General features: G+C 46.0%; 2 protein-coding genes across 4 annotated transcripts in view; both read left to right on the forward strand.

Moving 5' to 3' along the window:
- Positions 1-6,131: 6,131 nt before the first annotated feature.
- LOC135056414 (ERV-BabFcenv provirus ancestral Env polyprotein-like) lies at positions 6,132-14,931 on the forward strand. Of its 2 annotated transcripts, none has more exons than XM_063961537.1 (2): positions 6,132-6,537; positions 12,368-14,931. In XM_063961537.1, the coding sequence occupies exon 2, from the start codon at positions 12,648-12,650 to the stop codon at positions 14,577-14,579; it is 1,932 nt and encodes a 643-aa protein (XP_063817607.1). In that variant the 5' UTR covers positions 6,132-6,537; positions 12,368-12,647; the 3' UTR covers positions 14,580-14,931. The 2 variants fall into 2 exon arrangements, with proteins under 2 accessions (XP_063817607.1, XP_063817596.1); XM_063961526.1 differs by having other exon boundaries at positions 6,132-6,523.
- Positions 14,932-22,313: 7,382 nt separating this feature from the next.
- GHR (growth hormone receptor) overlaps positions 22,314-23,071 on the forward strand; it is a 636,857-nt gene continuing 636,099 nt past the window's right edge. For both annotated transcript variants that reach the window (XM_063961562.1, XM_063961570.1), the window contains exon 1: positions 22,314-22,551. The gene's annotated coding sequence lies outside the window, so the exon portion shown is untranslated. The remainder of the gene's footprint in view (positions 22,552-23,071) is intronic.

Raw genomic sequence — 23,071 nt, forward strand, 5'->3', positions numbered from 1 at the left:
TAGAGCAGGAGGTGGGGCCCCCCGGGCAGTGGGGCCCACCGGTGGTTGCCCCTGTGGGCCAGTCCAAGCCTGCCTGTGTCTGTTGCCTCTGCGTATTCTGTACAGGCTTGCTACAAAGCAGGGGCAAGTAGCAGAATAAAGTATTTGAACGTTGCATTATAGTTCAAATGAAAATACCAAGGAAAATGATTCCAGATTTAACATAAACTGTCATTTCTATGTATTGTTCCTCCAGACATTGTTTCTAGTAAGCACACAGGAATATTACATTATCGGGAGCTATATAGTGTTATCGTAATGTGTGTTTTAGCATTAAGTGGAGTTTTGTTGCCTGCTGTTCTCTTGTAGTACAAAGTTCCCTTAATCTGATTGCTGCGTGTCTATATTTTCTTTGGAGTCACTTTGATATGTCAGCAGTGTATCTCAAGCATTGGGAAATCATCAAACAATGTTTATAGAAGCCCCTCAGCTTCATGTTTCTAATGAGTCAGCATTTGATCCTGCTCCTTCCTTTAACTCCTCTGCAGTATATGTAAATATGGGATGCAGTCACTTTCCCGGTACCAGCATGATGAGGAAGATGACCATCATTTTGGATATTCGCAGTTGTTGTTTGTATAAATCTATACAAAATATAAGATGTGTATTCTCCCCCTCCAAAAAAGTCTTACAAGCACTAGTGTTCACAATCTAGTTTGCTAGCGACGGCATTCGGATAACTAAGTGGTGGGGCGCGACCAAGAATGCTGCTACCCAGGGCCGGTGCAAGGTTTCTTGACACCCTAGGCAAAACTTTAGCCTGCTCCCCCCCCTGCATGCTTACATAGTGGTACGTGGTGGATGCCGTACATGCAGGAGTCTGCAATTGTGGGGGTGGGGGCTAGCGGGCAACATGCGGGAGTCTGCAATCGCTGAAGGGGTGGTGGTCAAAAACACGCCTGAGACTGAAATCGCAAGGTGTGTGGGGGGGGGGGGGGGGGAGGATGTGGGTCTATTCATGATGCAGTGTAAACAGTGGAGAAGTTGCCTATGCCAACCAATCAGTGTTGAGGTAACATTTATAAAGTGTATTCTATGCAATTATATAAGCTGATTGGTTGCCATGGGCAACTTCTTCACTGACTTGCTTCTCCACACTTTTCACTGCTTCATGAATAGACCCCACAGAAATGTGAAAAGAGAGAGGGTGATCGGGTGAGTGTTAGAGACGGTGGGTGACAGAAAAGTCAGTAGGTGACAGGGAGAGGGTGACAGGAGAGAGAGCGGACGGGAAAAGGGTAACAGCAGGGAGAGGCAGTGGGAGAAGGGTAGAGAGTGAAGCTAGGGACAGGCAGTGACCAGTGAGTGGAGGAAGGTGACAAGCAGAGGGTGAAAACAGAGGGTGACATTGAGAGGGTGAGAGTCACTGGGTAACAAGCGAGAGAGGTGATGGGGAAATGGTGAACAACAGGAAGAGTGTAATAGAAGAAAGGTGACGGAGTGAGGGCAATACCCCTTTTACACCGCCAGCATATAACACGGATTATTGCACTTGAAGGTGCATAACCCGTGTTGCTGGCTGGTGTAAAAGGTTCGAGTTGGAATAATCCGGGTCGAGTGACCCGGTATTCCAACTCGGGTGGTTTGCAGGGTTGAACACGTGTTCAACTCGGCAAACTTTGCAGTGTACAGTGAATGTGCGGGCGGCGCTTGGAGATCATGTGATCTCCAAGTGCCACCCACGCCGCATCACTGGCAATATGCCGGGTTGGCGAGTGCAGTGGGAAAGGGAGCTGACGCAGGGCGCAGCCGGGTAGCACCCGTGTCAGGCTCCCGGCTGCGACCCGCGCTGTTGGTCTAAAAGCGGTATAAGAGTCAGTGAGTGATAGGGAGAGGGTCTCAGGAGAGAGGTGACGGGCGGGGAGAGGCAGTGGGTGATAGGCAGTGGGAAACTGCATTAATTAAAAAACAAAAACACATTAATATGCCACTCCCCCATACAAATTTTTAATATACCGTCCCCCCCTCCCCTGCACACATTAATATACCCCCCCTCCGCTGCACACACTAATATACCACCCCCCCTCCGCTGCACACACTAATATACCACCACCCCCTCCGCTGCACACACTAATATACCACCCCCCCTCCGCTGCACACACTAATATACCACCCCCCCCTCCGCTGCACACACTAATATACCCCCCTCTGCTGCACACACTAATATACCCCCCTCCGCTGCACACACTAATATACCCCCCTCCGCTGCACACACTAATATACCACCCCCCTCCGCTGCACACATTAATATACCCCCTCCGCTGCACACATTAATATACCCCCCTCCGCTGCACACACTAATATACCCCCCTCCGTTGCACACACTAATATACCACCCCCCCTCCCCTGCACACACTAATATACCCCCCTCCGCTGCACACACTAATATACCACCCCCCCTCCCATGCACACACTTATACCCCCCTGCACACACTAATATACCACCCCCCCTCCCCTGCACACACTAATATACCACCCCCCCTCCCCTGAACACATTAATATACCACCACCCCCCTACCCTGCACACACTAATATACAACCCCCCCTGCACACATTAATATACCCCCCTCCCCAGCACACACTAATATACCCCCCCCTGCACACACTAATATACCACCCCCTCCCCTGCACACACTAATATACCCCCCTGCACACACTAATATACCACCCCCCTCCCCAGCACACACTAATATACCCCCCTGCACACACTAATATACCACCCCTCCTCCCCTGCACACACTAATATACCCCCCCTGCACACACTAATATACCACCCCCCTCCCCAGCACACACTTATATACCCCCCCTGCACACACTAATATACCACCCCTCCTCCCCTGCACACACTAATATACAACCCCCCCCCCCCCTCCCCTGCACACACTAAAATTACCAGTTTCCCTCATTAGCAGCAGAATGTACCTGAGTCTGTGCTCCCCCGTATGGTATGGCTTTCTGATAGACCTGCTGGGCTGCTGCTCCTCAGGTCTGAAGGCTCCTCTCCTCTCTCACAGTCACATGTGCACCAAGTGACTTCCTGTTCCTGTCCATGCAGAAAGCAAACTCAGCAGAGCGTCGGCTTCTGTATGAGCACACTGCAGCATGTGGCTGCAAAGGGAAAATAAAAGTGCCCTGGCCCTGGGGGTGGGGGGGTGGTAAGGGTGCAGGCAACATGCCTGAGCCCTCAAGTGAATATGTGAGGCGCTATCACGGAGGTGGGGGGCGACAGATTTGTAGAGACAGCATTTTCTCATCAGTGTGTTCTGCCGCCCTCCAGTGGCCGGCGCTCATAGGCAGCTGCCTAAAGCTGCCTAGTGATAGCGCCGGCCCTGCTGCTACCAGCCAACACTAGGGTATGACATGCTGCGGCGGGAACACAATACCTGGAAACTGCCTCTTAGGGGACAGCACTGCTTTCTCTAGGGGGATTGGTCCCACAAAAAAGGGCCCTCCTCTTGGAAAAAAAACAGACCCCTACTGAAAGCACTAGTACTCTTTCCCCACCTCTGGCGCAGTGGGTGTATATTAATGAAATGTGTATAAATTAGTTTCTTCTAGTGTTCAGAACTGCAGGTAAACTACAGTTCTCGAGAAACCCTGTTATCGCTAAAGTGTTTGAATCAGCGCTGTAATAGGGCTTTATGTTGCCCAGTGTCTGTCACGCCCCCTGACGGCATGATGTCATACTGTGAGGGGGCTGGGCTGGCAGGTAGAACAGCACTATATACTCAGGATGCTGGGGGGGGGGGGGGGGGGGGCTGTACAGGTTGCAATGTGCATGTCTGGAGCATCCGTAGGTTGTTCTGGGCAGCAATGCAGCAGGGATTCTGGTTGCAGGGTGCCGTTCCAGACACCCAGCTAGACAGATGCGGGGACCGTGGGGCAGCGACGACAGCACCATTCGCACACCCCTAGTTACGGCTCTGATTTCAATATTCTGGTGCAGGTGGGTTTGCACTATAAGAGGCAATCTTAATTGCATACTGTACTTGCCAACATTTACTTTCTTCCCTCCGGGAGAGGAGGGCCCAGTGCAAAGACCCCTGGATGACCGCCTTGGTCACCCCACCTATAATCCGGCACTGCCTTATGAGGACTAGGGCTAAGTGAAAGAATGCTATGGCTGTATTTTCATGAATAAGGTGTGTGTGTGTGTGTGTGTGTGTGTGTGTGTGTGTGTGTGTGTGTGTGTGTGTGTGTGTGTGTATATACATATTTTTTTTATATATATATATATATATATATATATATAATTATAATGCCATATACAGTAGTACACTATATGTTGCTTTCTAATTTATCCCCTTTATCCCCATACATTTATATAAGAGAGCACCACACCTAGATTTTGTCTGTTAATATTAATTTATAGATGTACAGTATAGTAGGCTGTGCCCATTTTACTTGTTAAATATGTGTGCCCTCCATCCTATGTGTGCTCCCATAATAGAATCTCTCTCTCTCTCTCTCTCTCTCTCTCTCTCTCTCTCTCTCTCTCTCTCTCTCTCTCTATATATATATATAATATATGTCTCTCTCTCTATATATATATCTATATAATGTGCCATCTATTTTATAAATTATTGCCACCTTTAAAATAATAATAATTTCCACCCATTTCTGTAGTGTAGTGATCCCTACTGCCCCTCCCTCCCACCCCCTATCCGGTTCTTTTCCACCCATTATTTTCTGTAGCGTAGTGATCCATACTGCCCCTCCCTCCCACCCCCTATCCGGTTCTTTTCCACCCATTATTTTCTGTAGCGTAGTGATCCCTACTGCCCCTCCCTCTCACACCCTATCCCGTTCTTTTCCACCCATTATTTGCTGTAGTGTAGTGATCCCTACTGCCCCTCCCTCTCACCCCCTATCCGGTTCTTTTCCACCCATTATTTTCTGTAGTGTAGTGATCCCTACTGCCCCTCCCTCCCACCCCCTATCCGGTTCTTTTCCACCCATTATTTTCTGTAGCGTAGTGATCCCTACTGCCCCTCCCTCTCACACCCTATCCCGTTCTTTTCCACCCATTATTTTCTGTAGTGTAGTGATCCCTACTGCCCCTCCCTCCCACCCCCTATCCGGTTCTTTTCCACCCATTATTTTCTGTAGCGTAGTGATCCCTACTGCCCCTCCCTCTCACACCCTATCCCGTTCTTTTCCACCCATTATTTTCTGTAGCGTAGTGATTCCTACTGCCCCTCCCTCTCACACCCTATCCCGTTCTTTTCCACCCATTATTTTCTGTAGCGTAGTGATCCCTACTGCCCCTCCCTCTCACACCCTATCCCGTTCTTTTCCACCCATTATTTTCTGTAGCGTAGTGATCCCTACTGCCCCTCCCTCTCACACCCTATCCCGTTCTTTTCCACCCATTATTTGCTGTAGTGTAGTGATCCCTACTGCCCCTCCCTCTCACCCCCTATCCGGTTCTTTTCCACCCATTATTTTCTGTAGTGTAGTGATCCCTACTGCCCCTCCCTCCCACCCCCTCTCCGGTTCTTTTCCACCCATTATTTTCTGTAGCGTAGTGATCCCTACTGCCCCTCCCTTCCACCCCCTATCCGGTTCTTTTCCACCCATTATTTTCTGTAGTGTAGTGATCCCTACTGCCCCTCCCTCCCACCCCCTATCCGGTTCTTTTCCACCCATTATTTTCTGTAGCGTAGTGATCCCTACTGCCCCTCCCTCCCACCCCCTATCCGGTTCTTTTCCACCCATTATTTTCTGTAGCGTAGTGATCCCTACTGCCCCTCCCTTCCACCCCCTATCCGGTTCTTTTCCACCCATTATTTTCTGTAGTGTAGTGATCCCTACTGCCCCTCCCTCCCACCCCCTATCCGGTTCTTTTCCACCCATTATTTTCTGTAGCGTAGTGATCCCTACTGCCCCTCCCTCTCACACCCTATCCCGTTCTTTTCCACCCATTATTTGCTGTAGTGTAGTGATCCCTACTGCCCCTCCCTCCCACCCCCTATCCGGTTCTTTTCCACCCATTATTTTCTGTAGCGTAGTGATCCCTACTGCCCCTCCCTCTCACACCCTATCCCGTTCTTTTCCACCCATTATTTGCTGTAGTGTAGTGATCCCTGAAGGGTTAAATCTCCTCTGTCATTGTGCATTGTGTAAATATTGTTTCTTTTTCTTTTGCCTTGGATTTAGCTTGCATTGCATAAAATAAATATAGTTCCACCCATAGTTTGTTGGGAACTGTGTGAAATCACCACCCCTAGATGAAGTACTAGGCTGTATCCTACATCCCCCCCATGTAGCCTGTTTTATCCCTCCTATGCAGTAAAGTTAAACCAATAAAGTATTTACTTTTGCCTACCCCTCCCTGGACATTCCAATCCCTCCCTAGACAATGATGCCTTATATACCATTGTTATGAACAATAAACGGAGAGTGATTCTTAACTACATGGTGTCGTGTATTATGTGTAACGTTAAGGATTGCTCTCACTGACGTCAGTGGCCATCACATCGAGGTAATCAAAGAGAGGTAGGGATCCTTTCAGCTGGGGGCTCTATGTCCGGAATTCAGTGATCGTCCCTGAATGGTAAAAAATAGAGAATTTATTGTCTATCTTTGCCATACAGGATTGCGGTCATACACTGAAGCTGAATCCGTGTCAGTGTTCCGGGAACACGTGACAAGGTAATATTTAAGTCCGGGACTTAATATTACGAAGTTTTATGTAAAAAAAACATAAAACAGGTATCAGGGATACCATAGAATCTTTAATGTCTGGGACTTAAAGATACGTCTGAGAAAAGCGCAATTCTCCAAAGACGTTAGTATCTGGGATACTTAAAAAAAAAAAAAAATAGACCTGGGGTCTATACGTAACGTAGACTATACCTCGATCTGATCGTCTATATATATATTCTTGTATGTTGTAGTGAGATAAGTTCTTATATTTGGTTCAGACGGCTGGTAAGTTTTCGTCTGCCAGATATCTTTACTCAAAACTCTTTTCTTGCTTCCTGTTTAAAACGCTGTATTTTTTCTGACATCTTGTACGAAGGTAAGCGTACCCGTCAAAAGATTTCATGTTCTCATTATACAGATAATATTGTGATATTGTCAATGACTAATTAACTGGTGTTAGCTAATGCATGCATAGAAAGTTTTTAAATTGCATTTTTTGTTGTGAAATTGCATAGAACGTATTTTTGTTGTGAAATTGCATAGAATGTTTTTTTTGTAAACTGCATTTTTGTTGTGATATTGCATAGACAGTTGTTATAAGTTGTTGTAGAAATTGCGTAGAAAGCTGGTGTAGATTGTATTCTTTACTATGGGAGGGGGTCAGAGTAAGACAGTCATTTATCCTCCACCTTTACCAGGGGAGACATGTAAAGAGTATGTTGCCCGTAACTCCACCACAGATTATTATTTAGTTAACCCTTGGGTGGATAACTTAGCAGGATGGACAGAGAAAGTTGGCAGCCCCAGTCCATTCCCCCGTGACGGTATTAATTATCCCTTTTATATGGACATGGTCAAAGGTCTTTGTCTGGAAGATAAGGAAGCCTGGCCATGGTATGATCATGACCCACAATGGGACATGACATATATGCGTGCTGGAGGAGAGCAATGGCTCACGATAGCACCTCATTGGTATGACAAGAATATCAAGCAGAAACAGCGTAGAATAAAATCTGTAACTTCCAGACTGCATAAAGCTGAGGAATTTAGAAGCAACAAGTTTCTGAAAAATTCTTCTCCCCCGCCTTACACTCCCCTATACCCCTCCTTAAAAGACACAGATCTTTTAGCTGCAGTTGCTTTGTCACGAATTCCGATGCAAAGGGGAGGGGGAGGAGGGGAAGGGGAAGGAGAAGGAGGCTCAGGAGGAATAGCCCCCCCTGACAGTACCCTCCACATAGACGTAACCACCCCCGCCCCTAGTGCCCCTACTCCTAACAGACAAACCGTCTCCCGCCGCAACGCTGACTTAACTATTGCTACTGACAACCCTCTCACCCCCTCCACAACGCGATCCGGCACTGGTTTCCTCGGTGTCGCCACCCACCTGCCCTTCATGACAGTAGGGGATCAGTTGTTAAAGAAACCCATTGAAATAGAGGATTTAGACAGAATTGTTAAGAACTGTCCCAAACCCACTGTTGCACCTGACGGCTGCATAGCTTACTTGAAAAAGGCTTGCACAGGACGCAGCTATACTCAAGAAGATATGAAGCTGATCATAGATGGGGTTATAGACCATTACAACGGGTGGGATTGGAAAAAGATTCCCACCATAAACACTCCTACCACCCTTAACGATGCCGTTCGCTACCCTCTCAATACTGGGGACGGTGTAACGGAGATGTGGAAGGAAATTGAGACCCATATGAAAGAGATTTTTAAAACCCGAGCTTCTCTTCCTATTGCCGTAGCATGTAAACAAAAGCCCACTGAAACTGTCACTGAGTTTTGGAAGAGGTTTAAAAAGTGTTGGTCTGAAGATGCAGGTCTTACTCTTGTAGATACAGACCATTTACTAATTTCTACCTTTGTAAATAACTTGTTGCCATCTGTTATGGTCCCAGTTAAGCAAGGTGTTTCTTCCTGGACCTCTGATAATATTAAGGAATTTGAAAAGCACTTATATGAAAAGGAAGCTGCAGGATGCTTTGATGTTAAAAAACCCTTGCAGAATGCCCCAACTCATAATTACCAAAATCAGAGAGGTCGGGGAGATAGACGCCAGCAGCACTCCACTGGCCCACCCCGTAATCCAGCCCGATATCAAAACCCACAAGCCAGGCCACCCCACCCCCCTGACTCTGCCAGCAGGAAACAAACCTCCTGCTTCAACTGTGGAAGGGACGATCACTGGGCAAGGGATTGCCCTTGTCCCTCACAAAACCACCGACAGCCCCAAGCTCCGGCTCCCTCCCGGGATCATCCCCGACAGTCACACAACAACCCCTTTCAGGATCATGTCCGATTCCGAGTTGACTGGCAGGACCCCTCCCACTGACGGGGCCCGGAGGAGGGTATCCCAGCCTTTGCCCAGCTCACCAGACACTGGAAGGACCCACCGCTACTAACCTTGATTATAGGAAAGAGAGCAATCCCTTTCCTGGTGGATAGCGGGGCAACTACTAGTGTTTTGTGTGTCGACCTGTACGATGGTCATTTGGAAAAGACTGCTCCTTCAATGGGAATCAATGGGATACCCACAGATGCTTACCTGACAGATGCCCTTAGTGTCAGAACCACGGGAGGCACGTATATGGGTAAACACAATTTCACTGTAATACCTGAATGTCCAATTAATCTTCTGGGAAGGGATCTTCTTAGCAAACTCGAAATCTCCATTCTCCCTTCACCCACTAGCAGTGGCCTGGAGGTCGAGTCCCCACACCTACCGGTGTGGGAAGCAACAGACATTACACCTGATTTTGACAAAGTAAACCCTGCTCTATGGTCGGAGGGTCCCTATGACACTGGCCTCATTCCTTGCACACCATATAGAGCAACCCTGAAACCTGACACACAACCTGTCTATCAAAAGCAATACCCCTTGTCACAAGAGAAGGTTGAAGGTCTTAGACCAATGATACAACAGTTTCTCCAACAAGGCATTCTCAGACACGTAATCTCACCTTACTGCACACCAGTCAACCCTGTTGCTAAGTCAGATGGCAGTGTAAGGTTTGTACAAGACCTTAGGGCAATTAACCAACTCATTGTGCCTATAGCACCCATTGTACCTGACATTAACTCACTCATTTCAGCTATCCCTGCAGATGCTGTATTTTTTTCGGTAATTGATTTAAAAAATGCATTTTTTAGCATTCCAGTGGATGCACAGACACAGTTACTTTTTGCATTTTCTTTTGAGGGCAAGCAACTCACCTGGTGTCGTTTACCCCAGGGCTTCATTGACGCACCTGTTGTGTATAGCATTGTACTCCAGGCCACATTGGGGCCCTGGCACCCTCACCATGGTTCAGTCCTGCTACAGTATGCAGATGATCTGCTGCTCTGTAGTCAAACTGAGGAGGCCTGCCGGGAGGATGGTATATCACTGTTAAACTGGCTCTGTGAATGTGGACACAAGGTGTCCAAAACAAAAATGCAATGGTGTAAGAAGCATGTGGATTACTTAGGTTTTGTGCTCACTCAGGGGGAAAGGAAAGTCAGTCCACAGCGCATTCAGTCTGTATTGGGCCTGGTCACCCCAACTACCCAGAGAGAACTGCTGTCTTTTCTGGGTATGGTAAATTACTGCAGACAGTGGATATCTGATTGTTCCTATTATGATAACATCTTGAGACAAGCCACACTGAAAGACAAACCTAACACTGTACAATGGTCACAGGAAATGTTAACTGCATATGAGAGCTTAAAGTGTATGTTAATGAAAAGTCCGGCACTTGGCCTCCCCAACTATGTACTACCTTTTCATTTGTTTGCAAGGGACAATTGTAAAACCATGGCGGGGGTGCTCACACAGTTTCATGGAGGAAAGTTGCGCCCAGTGGCATTTTTTTCCAAAGTAATGCCTGTCACTGTGCAAGGTATGCCTGCTTGCCTCAGGGCACTTGCAGCCTGTGCAATGGTAACTGAAATGGCCACCACACTCACCCTAGGCCACACAACAATACTTCACACCACTCATGATGTTCTAACCATTTTAAAAGGGTTACACACACAACACATGTCAGCTCAGCGCCTCAGTGGATATGAGGTTCTCCTTTTGAACAACCCCTCCCTCACCATTAAGTATGCCACCAACTCTTCAGGTCCTGCACCCATTCTCAACGCTCTACTGGGGCTCAAAGGTCCTGAAGACCACCCTCCTCAACCCCATGACTGCTCGGCCTCCATTGAGTCAGAAACATCCCCCAGACTGGACATGTCCCCTGTCCCTGTCCCCGACGCGGATGTCATTTTTGTAGATGGTTCCTGTAGCAGACCCAATGACACCACGTACCAAGCGGGTTATGCTATTGTCACTCTCCCTGACATTATTCTGGAAGCACAGCCCATTCCTTACCAGTCAGCACAGGCTGCAGAGCTCATTGCTCTCACAAGGGCTTGTCACCTTTACCGGAATAAACCAGTCACCATCTACACTGACTCCAAATACGGGTACGGCGTCGTGCATGACCATGGGGTCATTTGGCAACGCCGTGGTTTCCTTGGAGCTGATGGAAAAGGCATATCACATGCCCAACTCATCTCTGACCTTCTGCATGCCATAACCTTACCCTCTGACATTGCAATCCTCCATTGCAGGGCACACACCGGGGGGAAGGATGCAGTCTCCCTTGGAAATGCCCTTGCTGACTCTGCTGCCAAACATGCAGCCTCACAGCCCATCACTCAGGCCCACATGACCATCATGACCCCCCCAGCTCTCGACAACCATTACCTGATCACCCAGTTACAGGCCTCAGCCTCCAATGCCGACCTAGCTGACTGGACTTACCCAGTTTTGCAGAAGAATCCTAAAACAGGATTAATCTGCAAAGAGGGGAAACCTTGTATACCCCAGTCCAGTGCACCCTTGTTCATTGCCCACTACCATGGCATAGGACACCACAGTAAGGCAACAACTACCTTACTCTTACGTAATGATTTCTATGTCACGGATGCCAAGTCATTAGTAGATCAGTATGTCAGTAGATGCATCACTTGCCTGCGAAACAACCCCAACAACCCTGACAAGGCAAAACATCAGCATCTTGAATACCCCACCACACCCTTTACACACCTGCAAATTGACTTCACCCATATCCCAGGTACTGGTAAACAGGAATATGCCCTGGTCATTGTAGACATGTTCTCTCGATGGCCAGAGGTATTCCCCACTAAATCTGAGGATGCAAAGACAGTTGCTAGGATCCTAACTCAGGAAATCATCCCCAGATGGGGGTGCCCATTGCAAATCAATAGTGATAAAGGCTCCGCCTTTACAGCAAAAATTACACAGGCCTTGGTAAAGGCCCTGCAGGTGGAATGGAAGTTCCACATCCCGTATCACCCGCAAAGTTCAGGGGTCGTAGAACGCATGAATAGGACCCTCAAAGACAAGCTTAGGAAGGCCACAGGAGGCACCTTCCACAAATGGAAGCAAGTCCTTCCCATTATCTTGGCAGAAATTAGAATGACACCACAAAAGACTTTGGGTTACTCCCCCTTTGAAATATTAATGGGTAGGCCCTTCCCTACACCTTGGGCTAAGAAACCATTAGTAATACAGGAGGGAGATCTAGAACTTATCAGAGAAGAGTATGTCAGGTCCCTGATAACAAAACTGAATGAAATTGAACATGAGGTTGTTTGTAAAAACCCTTTGAATCCACAGGAACCTACACACCCCTTTAAAGTCGGAGACAGAGTCGTGGTGAAGGTGCTCCCCAGGAACAAGAGCCCAGGAGACTTTACCTACGGTCCAGAGACAGAGGTCGTAGCAGTAACCAGAACAGCAGTCCTGACAGAGGAAAGCCCCACCTGGATCCATGCATCCCGAGTGAAAAAGATTCCTAGACCAGACCTAGAGAGGGAAGCAAGTGATTCCAGCGAGGTACAAACGGGGGCAGACAGCCCTGACCTCCCACCTAGCGAAGACAGAAGAACAGAGGAGGATGAGGAACCTGTCCCCTACCTCTATCCTGGGGACTATGTTGATAATCCTAATGGTCCTCACTTGCCAAGCTACAGCTGAAGTAGACATTACACAAAAATCCGGCACCTACACATTTTGGTATAACTCCTCCAATACTGAGGTTGCCGCCTATAAAATAGATTTCTGTACCATTGCTCCCTGTCTTAACAAACATTATGCCTGGCAGTGTGATCAGTATGGTACACGTAATACCCCCACTGAAGCCTATATTTGTGTTACTAGTAAATATTGGGGAAATAAATGTGCGTATTGGGGATCAGTGGGATGGAATTCTGGCCATAGTTATGGATACCAGCCCAAAGAGGCTCTCTCAAGAAAAGACAAATATGGTGAGTCCCTGCTTACCCGTCTTACCCTTCATAGACAAAACAGATGTGATAGTAAATTCATATTAAGCATAAAACATCCCCAGTCTACTGATGCAGGCACCTATGTCCTAGGTGAATCCTTTTTTTTAAACCCATCCCTTACACCATTCTTGTTACAGGATATGTTTAACAATGAAAAGTATGCCCAGCTCAAGCCCCCTAAACCACGCCCCAACCTCTTGAAACCTCATATAACCACCTTCAAGGATATGATGGCCGTTAACAATCCTACCTTTAAAGACACCCTAGCTATTGAAACTGGTTTCTCTGACATCAATTTCTGGTTAGAATGGATGAAGTATAGTGCTAGCAAACATAATAAAAGTAACTGTTATGTCTGTGGCAAATCTAGGCCCCACCTAGGTACAGTGCCCCTTAATATACCCCTAGAACAGGAAAATTGTTTTTTCAGCCTTTTTAATGACACCAAAACAAATGACAGTCAGTGCGAAATGTGGAAAAGGGAATATCCCATATTGTCAAAAAATCCCAACCCAGGAAGCACCATAACCATATATCCTGGAAACTATACCTGTTATACATCTAACACTACCACAGGTAGAAATTTAAAAACCTTCCCACCAGGGTATTGTGCAAATAAAAGAACAACTGTTTTAGTTAACCAAACTAGATCACTAGGTGACATTTATTATATATGTGGGGATATGAAGCTTAGAACTAAATTAGACACACCATGGTATGGTGAGTGTGCCCTGGCCAAAGTCATAATGCCACTCCTAATGATCACCGATGACCCCACTCCTCCCTCTAATACTCCTGCTAATCGAAAGAAAAGAGCACTCCCAGGAGGTAGCTTTGACCCCCACGTATACATTGATGCTATAGGGGTCCCAAGAGGTGTTCCAAATGAGTTCAAAGCTAGAGATGAGGTGGCTGCGGGTTTTGAATCATTGTTCCCTATAGTAACTGTAAATAAAAACGTAGCCTGGATTAATTATATATATTATAATCAACAAAGATTTGTTAATGATACCAAAGATGCTCTTAAAGGTATAGCTGAACAGCTAGAAGCCACTTCCCAAATGACATTTCAAAATAGAATGGCCCTTGACATGATTCTAGCAGAAAAAGGCGGTACATGTGTTTACATTAGTAAGGTGGAAGGCTGTTGTACATATATTCCTGACAACACTGGTCCCAATGGTAAGGTTACTTTAGCCATAAACAAGTTAGAAACCTTATCCATAGAACTCAAGAAAAATTCAGGTATTGATAACCCATGGAGCCAATATTTTGGGTGGTTTGAAAATTGGAAACAGGCTCTGGTGCAAATAAGCATATTCATACTTGTAACTTTAATTCTTTTAGGCATTATAGTTTATTGTGTAATTCCCTGTGGAAAGAAACTTACCTCCAAAGGCATTGATAAGGCCCTGATGTACTATGATATAACCCCCAGTCCTGTCACCTCCTCTGATAGTAAGGGACCCGATGATTATGTTCAATATCTAAAAAATTGGAGAAACAAAAAGGGGGCTCTACAGAAGAATCATGTCGTATAACAATCATGATTCTAAGAGGGGATTGAAGGGTTAAATCTCCTCTGTCATTGTGCATTGTGTAAATATTGTTTCTTTTTCTTTTGCCTTGGATTTAGCTTGCATTGCATAAAATAAATATAGTTCCACCCATAGTTTGTTGGGAACTGTGTGAAATCACCACCCCTAGATGAAGTACTAGGCTGTATCCTACATCCCCCCCATGTAGCCTGTTTTATCCCTCCTATGCAGTAAAGTTAAACCAATAAAGTATTTACTTTTGCCTACCCCTCCCTGGACATTCCAATCCCTCCCTAGACAATGATGCCTTATATACCATTGTTATGAACAATAAACGGAGAGTGATTCTTAACTACATGGTGTCGTGTATTATGTGTAACGTTAAGGATTGCTCTCACTGACGTCAGTGGCCATCACATCGAGGTAATCAAAGAGAGGTAGGGATCCTTTCAATCCCTACTGCCCCTCCCTCTCACCCCCTATCCGGTTCTTTTCCACCCATTATTTGCTGTAGTGTAGTGATCCCTACTGCCCCTCCCTCCCACCCCTTCTCCGGTTCTTTTCCACCCATTATTTTCTGAAGCGTAGTGATCCCTACTGCCCCTCCCTCCCACCCCTATCCCCTTCTTTTGATCCTCTATAGTTTGGTACTGTACATGTCTGCCCACAGTCAGGTCATAGTTATTTCTTTTCTTGCTCACCCCTCCCACCTCGCCCTTTCTGCTCCTGGCTCCCGCAGGTTCCCATCAGCTTTCAGCTTTGTTATAGATGTGTGCTGGTGATGGGGTCCGCCACCTGGTCACTATCTAAGGCACTGCATGGGCCCCAACTCTCCACAGAATTGGGTGGAGCTCTGAATCAGGGGGGCCAGATCTTCCTTTATATTTGTTTGTGGCTGTGGCTGCTCCCCCAGACTACAGCTCTCCAGGCGACGGCCTGTCGGCCCACCCCTCCAGCCACGAGCCACCCCTGATTGTATGTTAGGATCTCTGAGGCCTGTCTTCTTAGTAGATTTATATAGAATTCACATTCTTAACCTTGGTTTCTGTCAGCTCAAAGAGCTGAGAGAATGTTCTGTAGAGAGAGGAGATCTTTGGATGGGACCTTGTATGGGAGAGTATGAAACACATACAGCAGTCTCAATAGAGCGTTCATTTTAACTGCATTCATTTGATCAGTCTGTGTAGTATTGAGCAAATTCAGTTTTTGTAGGTCAAATGAGATGTTTAAATAATGTCAGAAATTTGCCAAGTACAACTATTCAAAGTACTTGGGACTGCGTCCTGCCACCTGATTGTGCAATTGCATGATAACTAAGATTAGTTGAAAAAGTGATGTTTTGTAAACTTTGATTAGGTAGAGATATACTTGTAAGTGTATATTATTATTAATAATTATTATTATTATTATTACATTTTATTTGTGAGGCGCCACAAGTGTTTTGCAGCGCCGTACAAAGGGCATACAATAGAACAGTACAGTACAGGGAGACAGAACTTAACATTACAGTAAATAAATAACAAATAGAGTACAGGTAACAAAGAGCGCCACAATTCTCAATACACAATACAGCTTAGCTGTAAGTAGCGAGGGAGTAATCAGTGTACTGCTAGGGGCTGGTGGCCAAAGATAGAGATGAGCCTTTACCAGCAGGAGAAAATGCGGGTAAAGATGGCCGCTGAGTAGGAGAGAGCTATGAATGAAATGTGTCGAGAAGAGGGCTTTGACAGCAAGAGGGGAATACGGTCATTAGGTCGACAACACTTAGGACGACAGTCATTAGGTCGACCACTATTGGTCGACATGCATTATCTTGACATGGTCACTAGGTCGACATGGAAAACGGTTGACGTGCGTTTTTCACATTTTTTTAAAACATTTTTTTAACTTTTTAATACTTTACGATCCACGTGGACTACGATTGGGAATAGTAACCTGTGCCGAGCGCAGCGGGACACCTTGCCCGAAGCATGGCGAGCAAAGCGAGCCATGTGAAAGGTCACGGTGCACTAATTGGGGTTCCCCGTCACTTTACGCAGAAAACAACACCAAAAAAAACTAAAAAAAAAAACTAATGTCAAACTTTTTCCATGTCGACCTTGTTCATGTTGACATAATGACTGTGTCGACCTGTTTCAGGTGTCGACCTAGTCACTGTTGACCAATAGTGGTCGACCTAATGAACCATACCCACAAGAAGAGGGCTGTGACAACAGTGAATAGGATGTTACAGTGAGCAGGATGACTGTGTAGAACACAACATTGTGTTGTGAGGGGCTACCCTTACTCCACAAATCTGTTTATTATCCTGTAGTTTGGGAGCAAAAGGCATAAGTAAACACATGGGACAAAGGACATTCCTGCTGTGTCCTGTCGCTAATCTTCAACAGCTGAGAGATGAAAACATTTATTGAGACAGAATCCATTGGATTTGTGTAAAGCGCATCAACACTCCTGGGTAAGCTGCCTCCAAAGTCAAATTTCAAAAAGGGTTTTGTACATAAAAGGCCAAGAGACCTGGTCAAATGGCTTCTCGATGTGTAAATCCATCACTTGGCCAGACAGTTTTGAAGTGTTGCCCACCTGGATCAAATTAATTGTTCTTCGAATATATTAGCTAGGGCTTAGGTCCTAGGAATGATCCTCACCTTGTCAGGACAAGTGATGTGATGACAGTGTCAGGCTGGGGCATGAAGGGCCCTATGGTTGGTTCAGCGGTAGGGTCCCAAGAGGAGGTGTGGCCAGCCACCAGAGGGGATGTGCTCAACCACCAGGGTGTGTGGCCAACCAGTAGAGAGGAAATAGCCTGCGAAGAACAAAGCCCCTTTATAAAGGCGGAGGAATGGGTGTGTCATGGAAGTCAACTCTGATTGGCAAGAGAGCTAATCTTGGTGCAGTTTCCATAGAAACAAACCAAGCGCCCAAGTTCATCCATGTCTCTTCTCCACCAAGCTACTGACCCTCTAGTACAGTAACAATGTATAAATTGAGTGCACAGTCTGAAACCTGCTCCTTTATGGAAGGGGGTGGGGCCCTCAGGAAATGGGGCCCACTGGGGATTTCCTCTATACACCAGTGGGCCTGAGGTGGATTTAGACCTCATGGGGCCCTACGCAAGATACAGATTTGGGGCCCCCCTCCCTCAAACAATCCACAGCACTATATTTTCCTTCCTGATTTATGCCTCTTACATTATTTGTTGTTTCCACCTTTATTACAGTATATTACTTTCCCCGCTCACTGACTGCATTTTATAACACCCATTATTAGCCTCTTCAGTCAGTGTGACTGTATTGATTAGATATCAGTGCCCCACTGATTGCAGCAGACAGGCCCCCATCATCATTACACAGTAGTACTTAAAATAGAGTGCAATGGCATATTGATATATCATCAGTCAGCGGAGGTCTTGGTCCGCTGGAAATGCCCTCCATACAGCCATATCAGTGGACCTTCCTGGGACCCACAGGGCCCCCTGAGACCCACAGGGCCCTAAGCAGCCGCCGTGGTTGCCTTGTGGTAAATCCTCCTCTGCTGTGGGCCAGTCCATCCCTGTGTAATGACACTTCTAAGCCTGTTAGCAAGGGACTTCGCAAAAAGTTTGAGATATACATTATATGGTCTATTCAATGCATGTCGGATCCATAGCATTGACAAGTTGAAATTGCCGACCTGTGGAAAAACGGCAGCCCAATTAAATAGGTCGGAACACTATTTGACCTAAAAAAGTCGGAAACTGCAGTCTTTCCGACAAGATGCCAGTTCCGACTTGAATTGAATACCCCCCTAAGCAGAGATATTGGACTGCAGCTACTGTACGAGCAGATAATCGGATCTCTGCCAGGCTTTCAGATGACCACACCTTCTACCCTAGTGGTACAACCAGGGCCGGATCTAGACCTTGAGGCGCCCAGGGTGAAAAAAATAGGGGTGTGGCTTCATGGAGAAGGGGCGTGGTCAGTTATGCCCCATGTAGCTGTGCCCTCAGTAGTTGTGCCCCCTGTAGCTGTGCCCACAGTAGTATTGCCCCCAGTACTGTGCCCCCTGTAGAGTTGTGCCCCCAGTAGTATTGCCCCCAGTACTGTACCCCCTGTAGAGTTGTGCCCCCTAGTTGCGCCGCTTACATAAAAAAATTTTTAAATAAATTAATACTCACCATCCTTGCTCCTGCTTCCCGACCGCTGCTGCCCTCCGTCTTCAGCCGCCGGCGCAGTTCCTCGGATCTATGGGCGAGACGTCATGACGTCTCTCCCATAGCACCGCATAGACACTAGAGGTCAATTATGACCTCTAGCGTCTATGTGCCACTCCCACAATGCAGTGCGGTGTGCAATGACTTAATCGCACACTGCACAGCACCGCAGCTACACAGCACCGGGCGGCACCAGTAGCGGATCTTGCCATGGCAATCCTGCTTGCCCGTAGCAAGATCCGCTACTGGGTACAACCATCTAATTTGGATCCATTCCGAATTGGGTCAAAACAGGGATAAGAAATGTCCGATTTTTTGGGAATAACGCCCTACTGAGTATTTATCTGCTCCAGTGTATGATTAATTTTGTAAGAGATATCACATTTTGAGCGACCTCCTAAGAGATAAAATCTGATTGAGTTTAAGCTGTTTCAAGCATATGAGTTGTGGGACCACAAGATACTGGATAATGCATAGACCCAATACATGCAGGCGGTAGCCTGACCCAACTAAGATGAAGAAAAGTGACCCATAAGGTAACGCAGATGGCTTAATAAATTGTGGCAAGCCTCCACCCCATATAGGTTTGGGATCCGGTTTTTAGGTCGACAGTAAGTAGGTTGATAATGTTTAGGTCGACCACTATTGGTCGACAGTAAGTAGTTCGACAGCGCAGAGCCGACCCTAGGCATAGGCAAACTAGCAATTGCCTAGGGCATCTGGTATGCCTAGGGGCACAAGCAGCTTCTGCTGATTAAAATGATATGTGGCATGCCTATATTCTGTGTATAGCATTTTGTATGCAGATACAGTTACACAGTATATAGGCATGCCGCATATCATTTTAATCAGCAGTAGCTGCTTGTGCATCCTAGCCACATAGCAATGCAAATAAGATGCATTTTCATAAAAAATAGGCACCCGACGCTAGCAGAGCTGCCAGATGACATGCCAACTATATGTGTCATTATGTGTATAAGGGCATTAATAATGTGTAACATATGTGTAAGGGGCACCGTGTGTGTCATGTGTATAAGGGCACTAACAATGTGCGGCATATGTGTAAGGGACATTATGTGTGTCATTATGTGTATAAGGGCATTAACAATGTGTGGCATATGTGTAAGGGAAATTATGTGTATAAGGGCATTAATAAGGGTTGGCATAATGTGTAAGGAGCATTATGTTTAACACATACCTTTTTGGTCTGTGCGCCAAATGTGCACACTGTTCTTATTTAAATTACAGGGGGTAGGAAAAAAAAAGGACTGCTATGGGTGGGGGGTAATGGTGCTGGGAAAGGGGTGCAGGGTCAGAGGCGGAACTAGCGGTGGTGCTAGGGGGCACCAGCCAAAATCTTGCCTAGGGCATCATATTGGTTAGGGCCGGCTCTGCGACAGGGTTTCTAGGTCGCCAGGGTCTTTAGGTCGACATGTTCTAGATTTATACAACACAAACTTGAACCAGGCGCTGATATATTTAACACCAACGAATCTTAGTAATCACTTACCCAAAATGCAAATATAGAGTAAATTTTTATTTTTATAAGCTGCAGGAGAGTCCTTGACTTGGGGTCAACAAGCCAAAAAATAAACACTGGGATTCCCAAGTGCAAATATCCAAAGAACTTTAACAAAACCCTCTTGCGCTGTGATATAGATATGATATGGGATGAGAAATGCAATAAATCCAACTTTAGATTTTTATATTTATAAAATTTATTTATATAGAAGAAAGAATTACTTCTCAAATGAAAAACAAGACCGGTCTTAATATAAGAAATATTATGCAATGCTAAAAATGTATAATATCTGGAGGTGGATCTAAGCGAATTCTGTGCACAGAAATATATAATAGTATATGTAGATATACCTCAGGTGGCAATACAATAAGGAATTGTGATACAACGTTACTTTATATGGATATTTATTTTTCTACACGGGTTCTATCAGCAGCTGTTATTGATTTTATCAATTGATTTGAACTTATGGACTGAGCTATATCTACATATACTATTATATCCATGGGTTGTCCTGCACTCACATCACAAATTTTACTTCAACAGGCGGGTGCTCCTAATGGGCCATAAGGTCCACTAATAATGTAGAAACAAGTCCATCGAAGTGGAGGTGCACTCTCGCAATGATAGAATCATACACAGTGATAAAATCAATCGACACCGAGGTTTATTCGTGTCAACGTTTCGGTCCGTAACTGGACCTTTCTCAAGACAGGTGACACATCAGTTCAATCGAGTCATCATATGATACAAGTACATCTGAAAGGACAATGGCCCTCATTCCGAGTTGATCGGTCGCAAGGCGAATTTAGCAGAGTTACACACGCTAAGCCTACGCCTACTGGGAGTGTATCTTAGCTTCTTAAAATTGCGACCGATGTATTCGCAATATTGCGATTACAAACTACTTTGCAGTTTCTGAGTAACTTCAACCTTACTCTGCCTGTGCGATCAGTTCAGTGCTTGTCGTTCCTGATTTGACGTCACAAACACACCCAGCGTTCGCTCAGACACTCCCCCGTTTCTCCAGCCACTCCTGCGTTTTTTCCGGAAACGGTAGCGTTTTCATCCACACGCCCATAAAACGCCGTGTTTCCGCCCAGTAACACCCATTTCCTGTCAATCACATTACGAACGCCGGAGCGATGAAAAAGCCGTGAGTAAAAATACTATCTTCATTGTTAAATTACTTGGCGCAGTCGCAGTGCGAATATTGCGCATGCGTACTAAGCGGATTTTCATTGCGATGCAATGAAAAATACCGACCGATCAACTCGGAATGAGGGCCAATGTACATAGTTATGATCACAAGCCTCACCGGTCCCTGGAAAAGCCCCGCACCAACAGAGATAAAGAGAAATACACCACCAAAAAAGGTGAATATAGGTAATACCAATAATGTCCCCAGTGAACTAGGTAATAGGATATAACACCTCATAATTCCGTACCTAGAACGTCTAATTACATCCACTGTAGTGGATTAATGCAGCGGACTCTATACTACTATATACTATTATATATTTCTGTGCACAGAATTCGCTTAGATCCACCTCCTTATATTATACATTTTTAGCATTGCATAATATTTTTTATATTAAGACCGGTCTTGTTTTTCATTTGAGAAGTAATTCTTTCTTCTATATAAATAAATGTTATAAATATAAAAATCTAAAGTTGGATTTATTGCATTTCTCAGCCATATCATATCTATATCACAGCGCAAGAGGGTATTTGTTAATGTTCTAGGTTTATGCAGAGGAAAGCAGCACTTAATAAGCACTCTGACGATCCCAAAGTCTAACTGTTAATAAATGTAGAAATTATGATAAAAGAACTTTAAAACATCGCAGAAAGCGATTTTCTCAACTTATTAAATAGACCCCATAAGTCCGAGAGGGGCTGTTTTGATTAAGGCACAGCACAGTACAGTACAGTAAATGTATGTCTCCCAGCGTGCACTTCCCAATACTTTCCTCTAGAGGGAGTCTGGAAGTTCCAGCAAAGTGACACGCACCAGGCTCCAGATTCCCCACTAGCAGCAAAGAGCCACAGCAGCCAAACGCTGGCAGCAAGGAGCTGATCCCTGTAGCCTCACCCTCCTTCTCCCCCCCTCAGAAGTAAGAGCTGTCCCAGCCTGACAGCCTGCAGTGGGGCCCCAGCGCTCTGACAGCTGACACCGGGGGCAGAGGGGCTCTTGTTGACCAGAAGAGAGATACAGATTTTTATTGCAGCCTCCAAGTCCGCACCAGCCAGCTGCGCACAGGGTAGGTTGGCAATGAAGCATGCTAGGACCTTCGTGCCTGCATAGTGTGTGATTTGCTGCCAGTGTTCCCTGGGATCTGTAGTGTGCGTGCGTGTGTGGGGGTGTACTGTGGAAGTGGGTGTACTATGGAAGTGCCTGGCTGCAGTCTTGGATCTTCTTTGCACTTTCACAGTCCGTCCTTATGCTGTTATTATTATATGTTGCTGACTGGAGCTACATTCTAGCCAACTGTTCTGCAAATAAGAACTTTTTTGGTATTGGTGTGAGAGACAGACTTGGGGCTGTGAGGAAGGTCTATGCTGGGACTGCTGCAATCTGCTGTCCCATCAGTACAGGAGCTCAGCTACTTCTGCCCGTGTCATTTGATCCCACTGAAAATATGTTTATTGCCTGCAATGTTTTTTTCCACTCTGCATTGCATGCAAAGAAGTAGACAAGATAATAATGCACTTAAATCAGGCATGTCCAAACTGCGGCCCTCCAGCTGTTGTGAAACTACATATCCCAGCATGCCCTGACAC

This window comes from Pseudophryne corroboree, chromosome 1 (genome assembly GCF_028390025.1).
Source record: "Pseudophryne corroboree isolate aPseCor3 chromosome 1, aPseCor3.hap2, whole genome shotgun sequence".
NCBI classification, from domain to species: Eukaryota; Metazoa; Chordata; class Amphibia; order Anura; family Myobatrachidae; genus Pseudophryne; species Pseudophryne corroboree.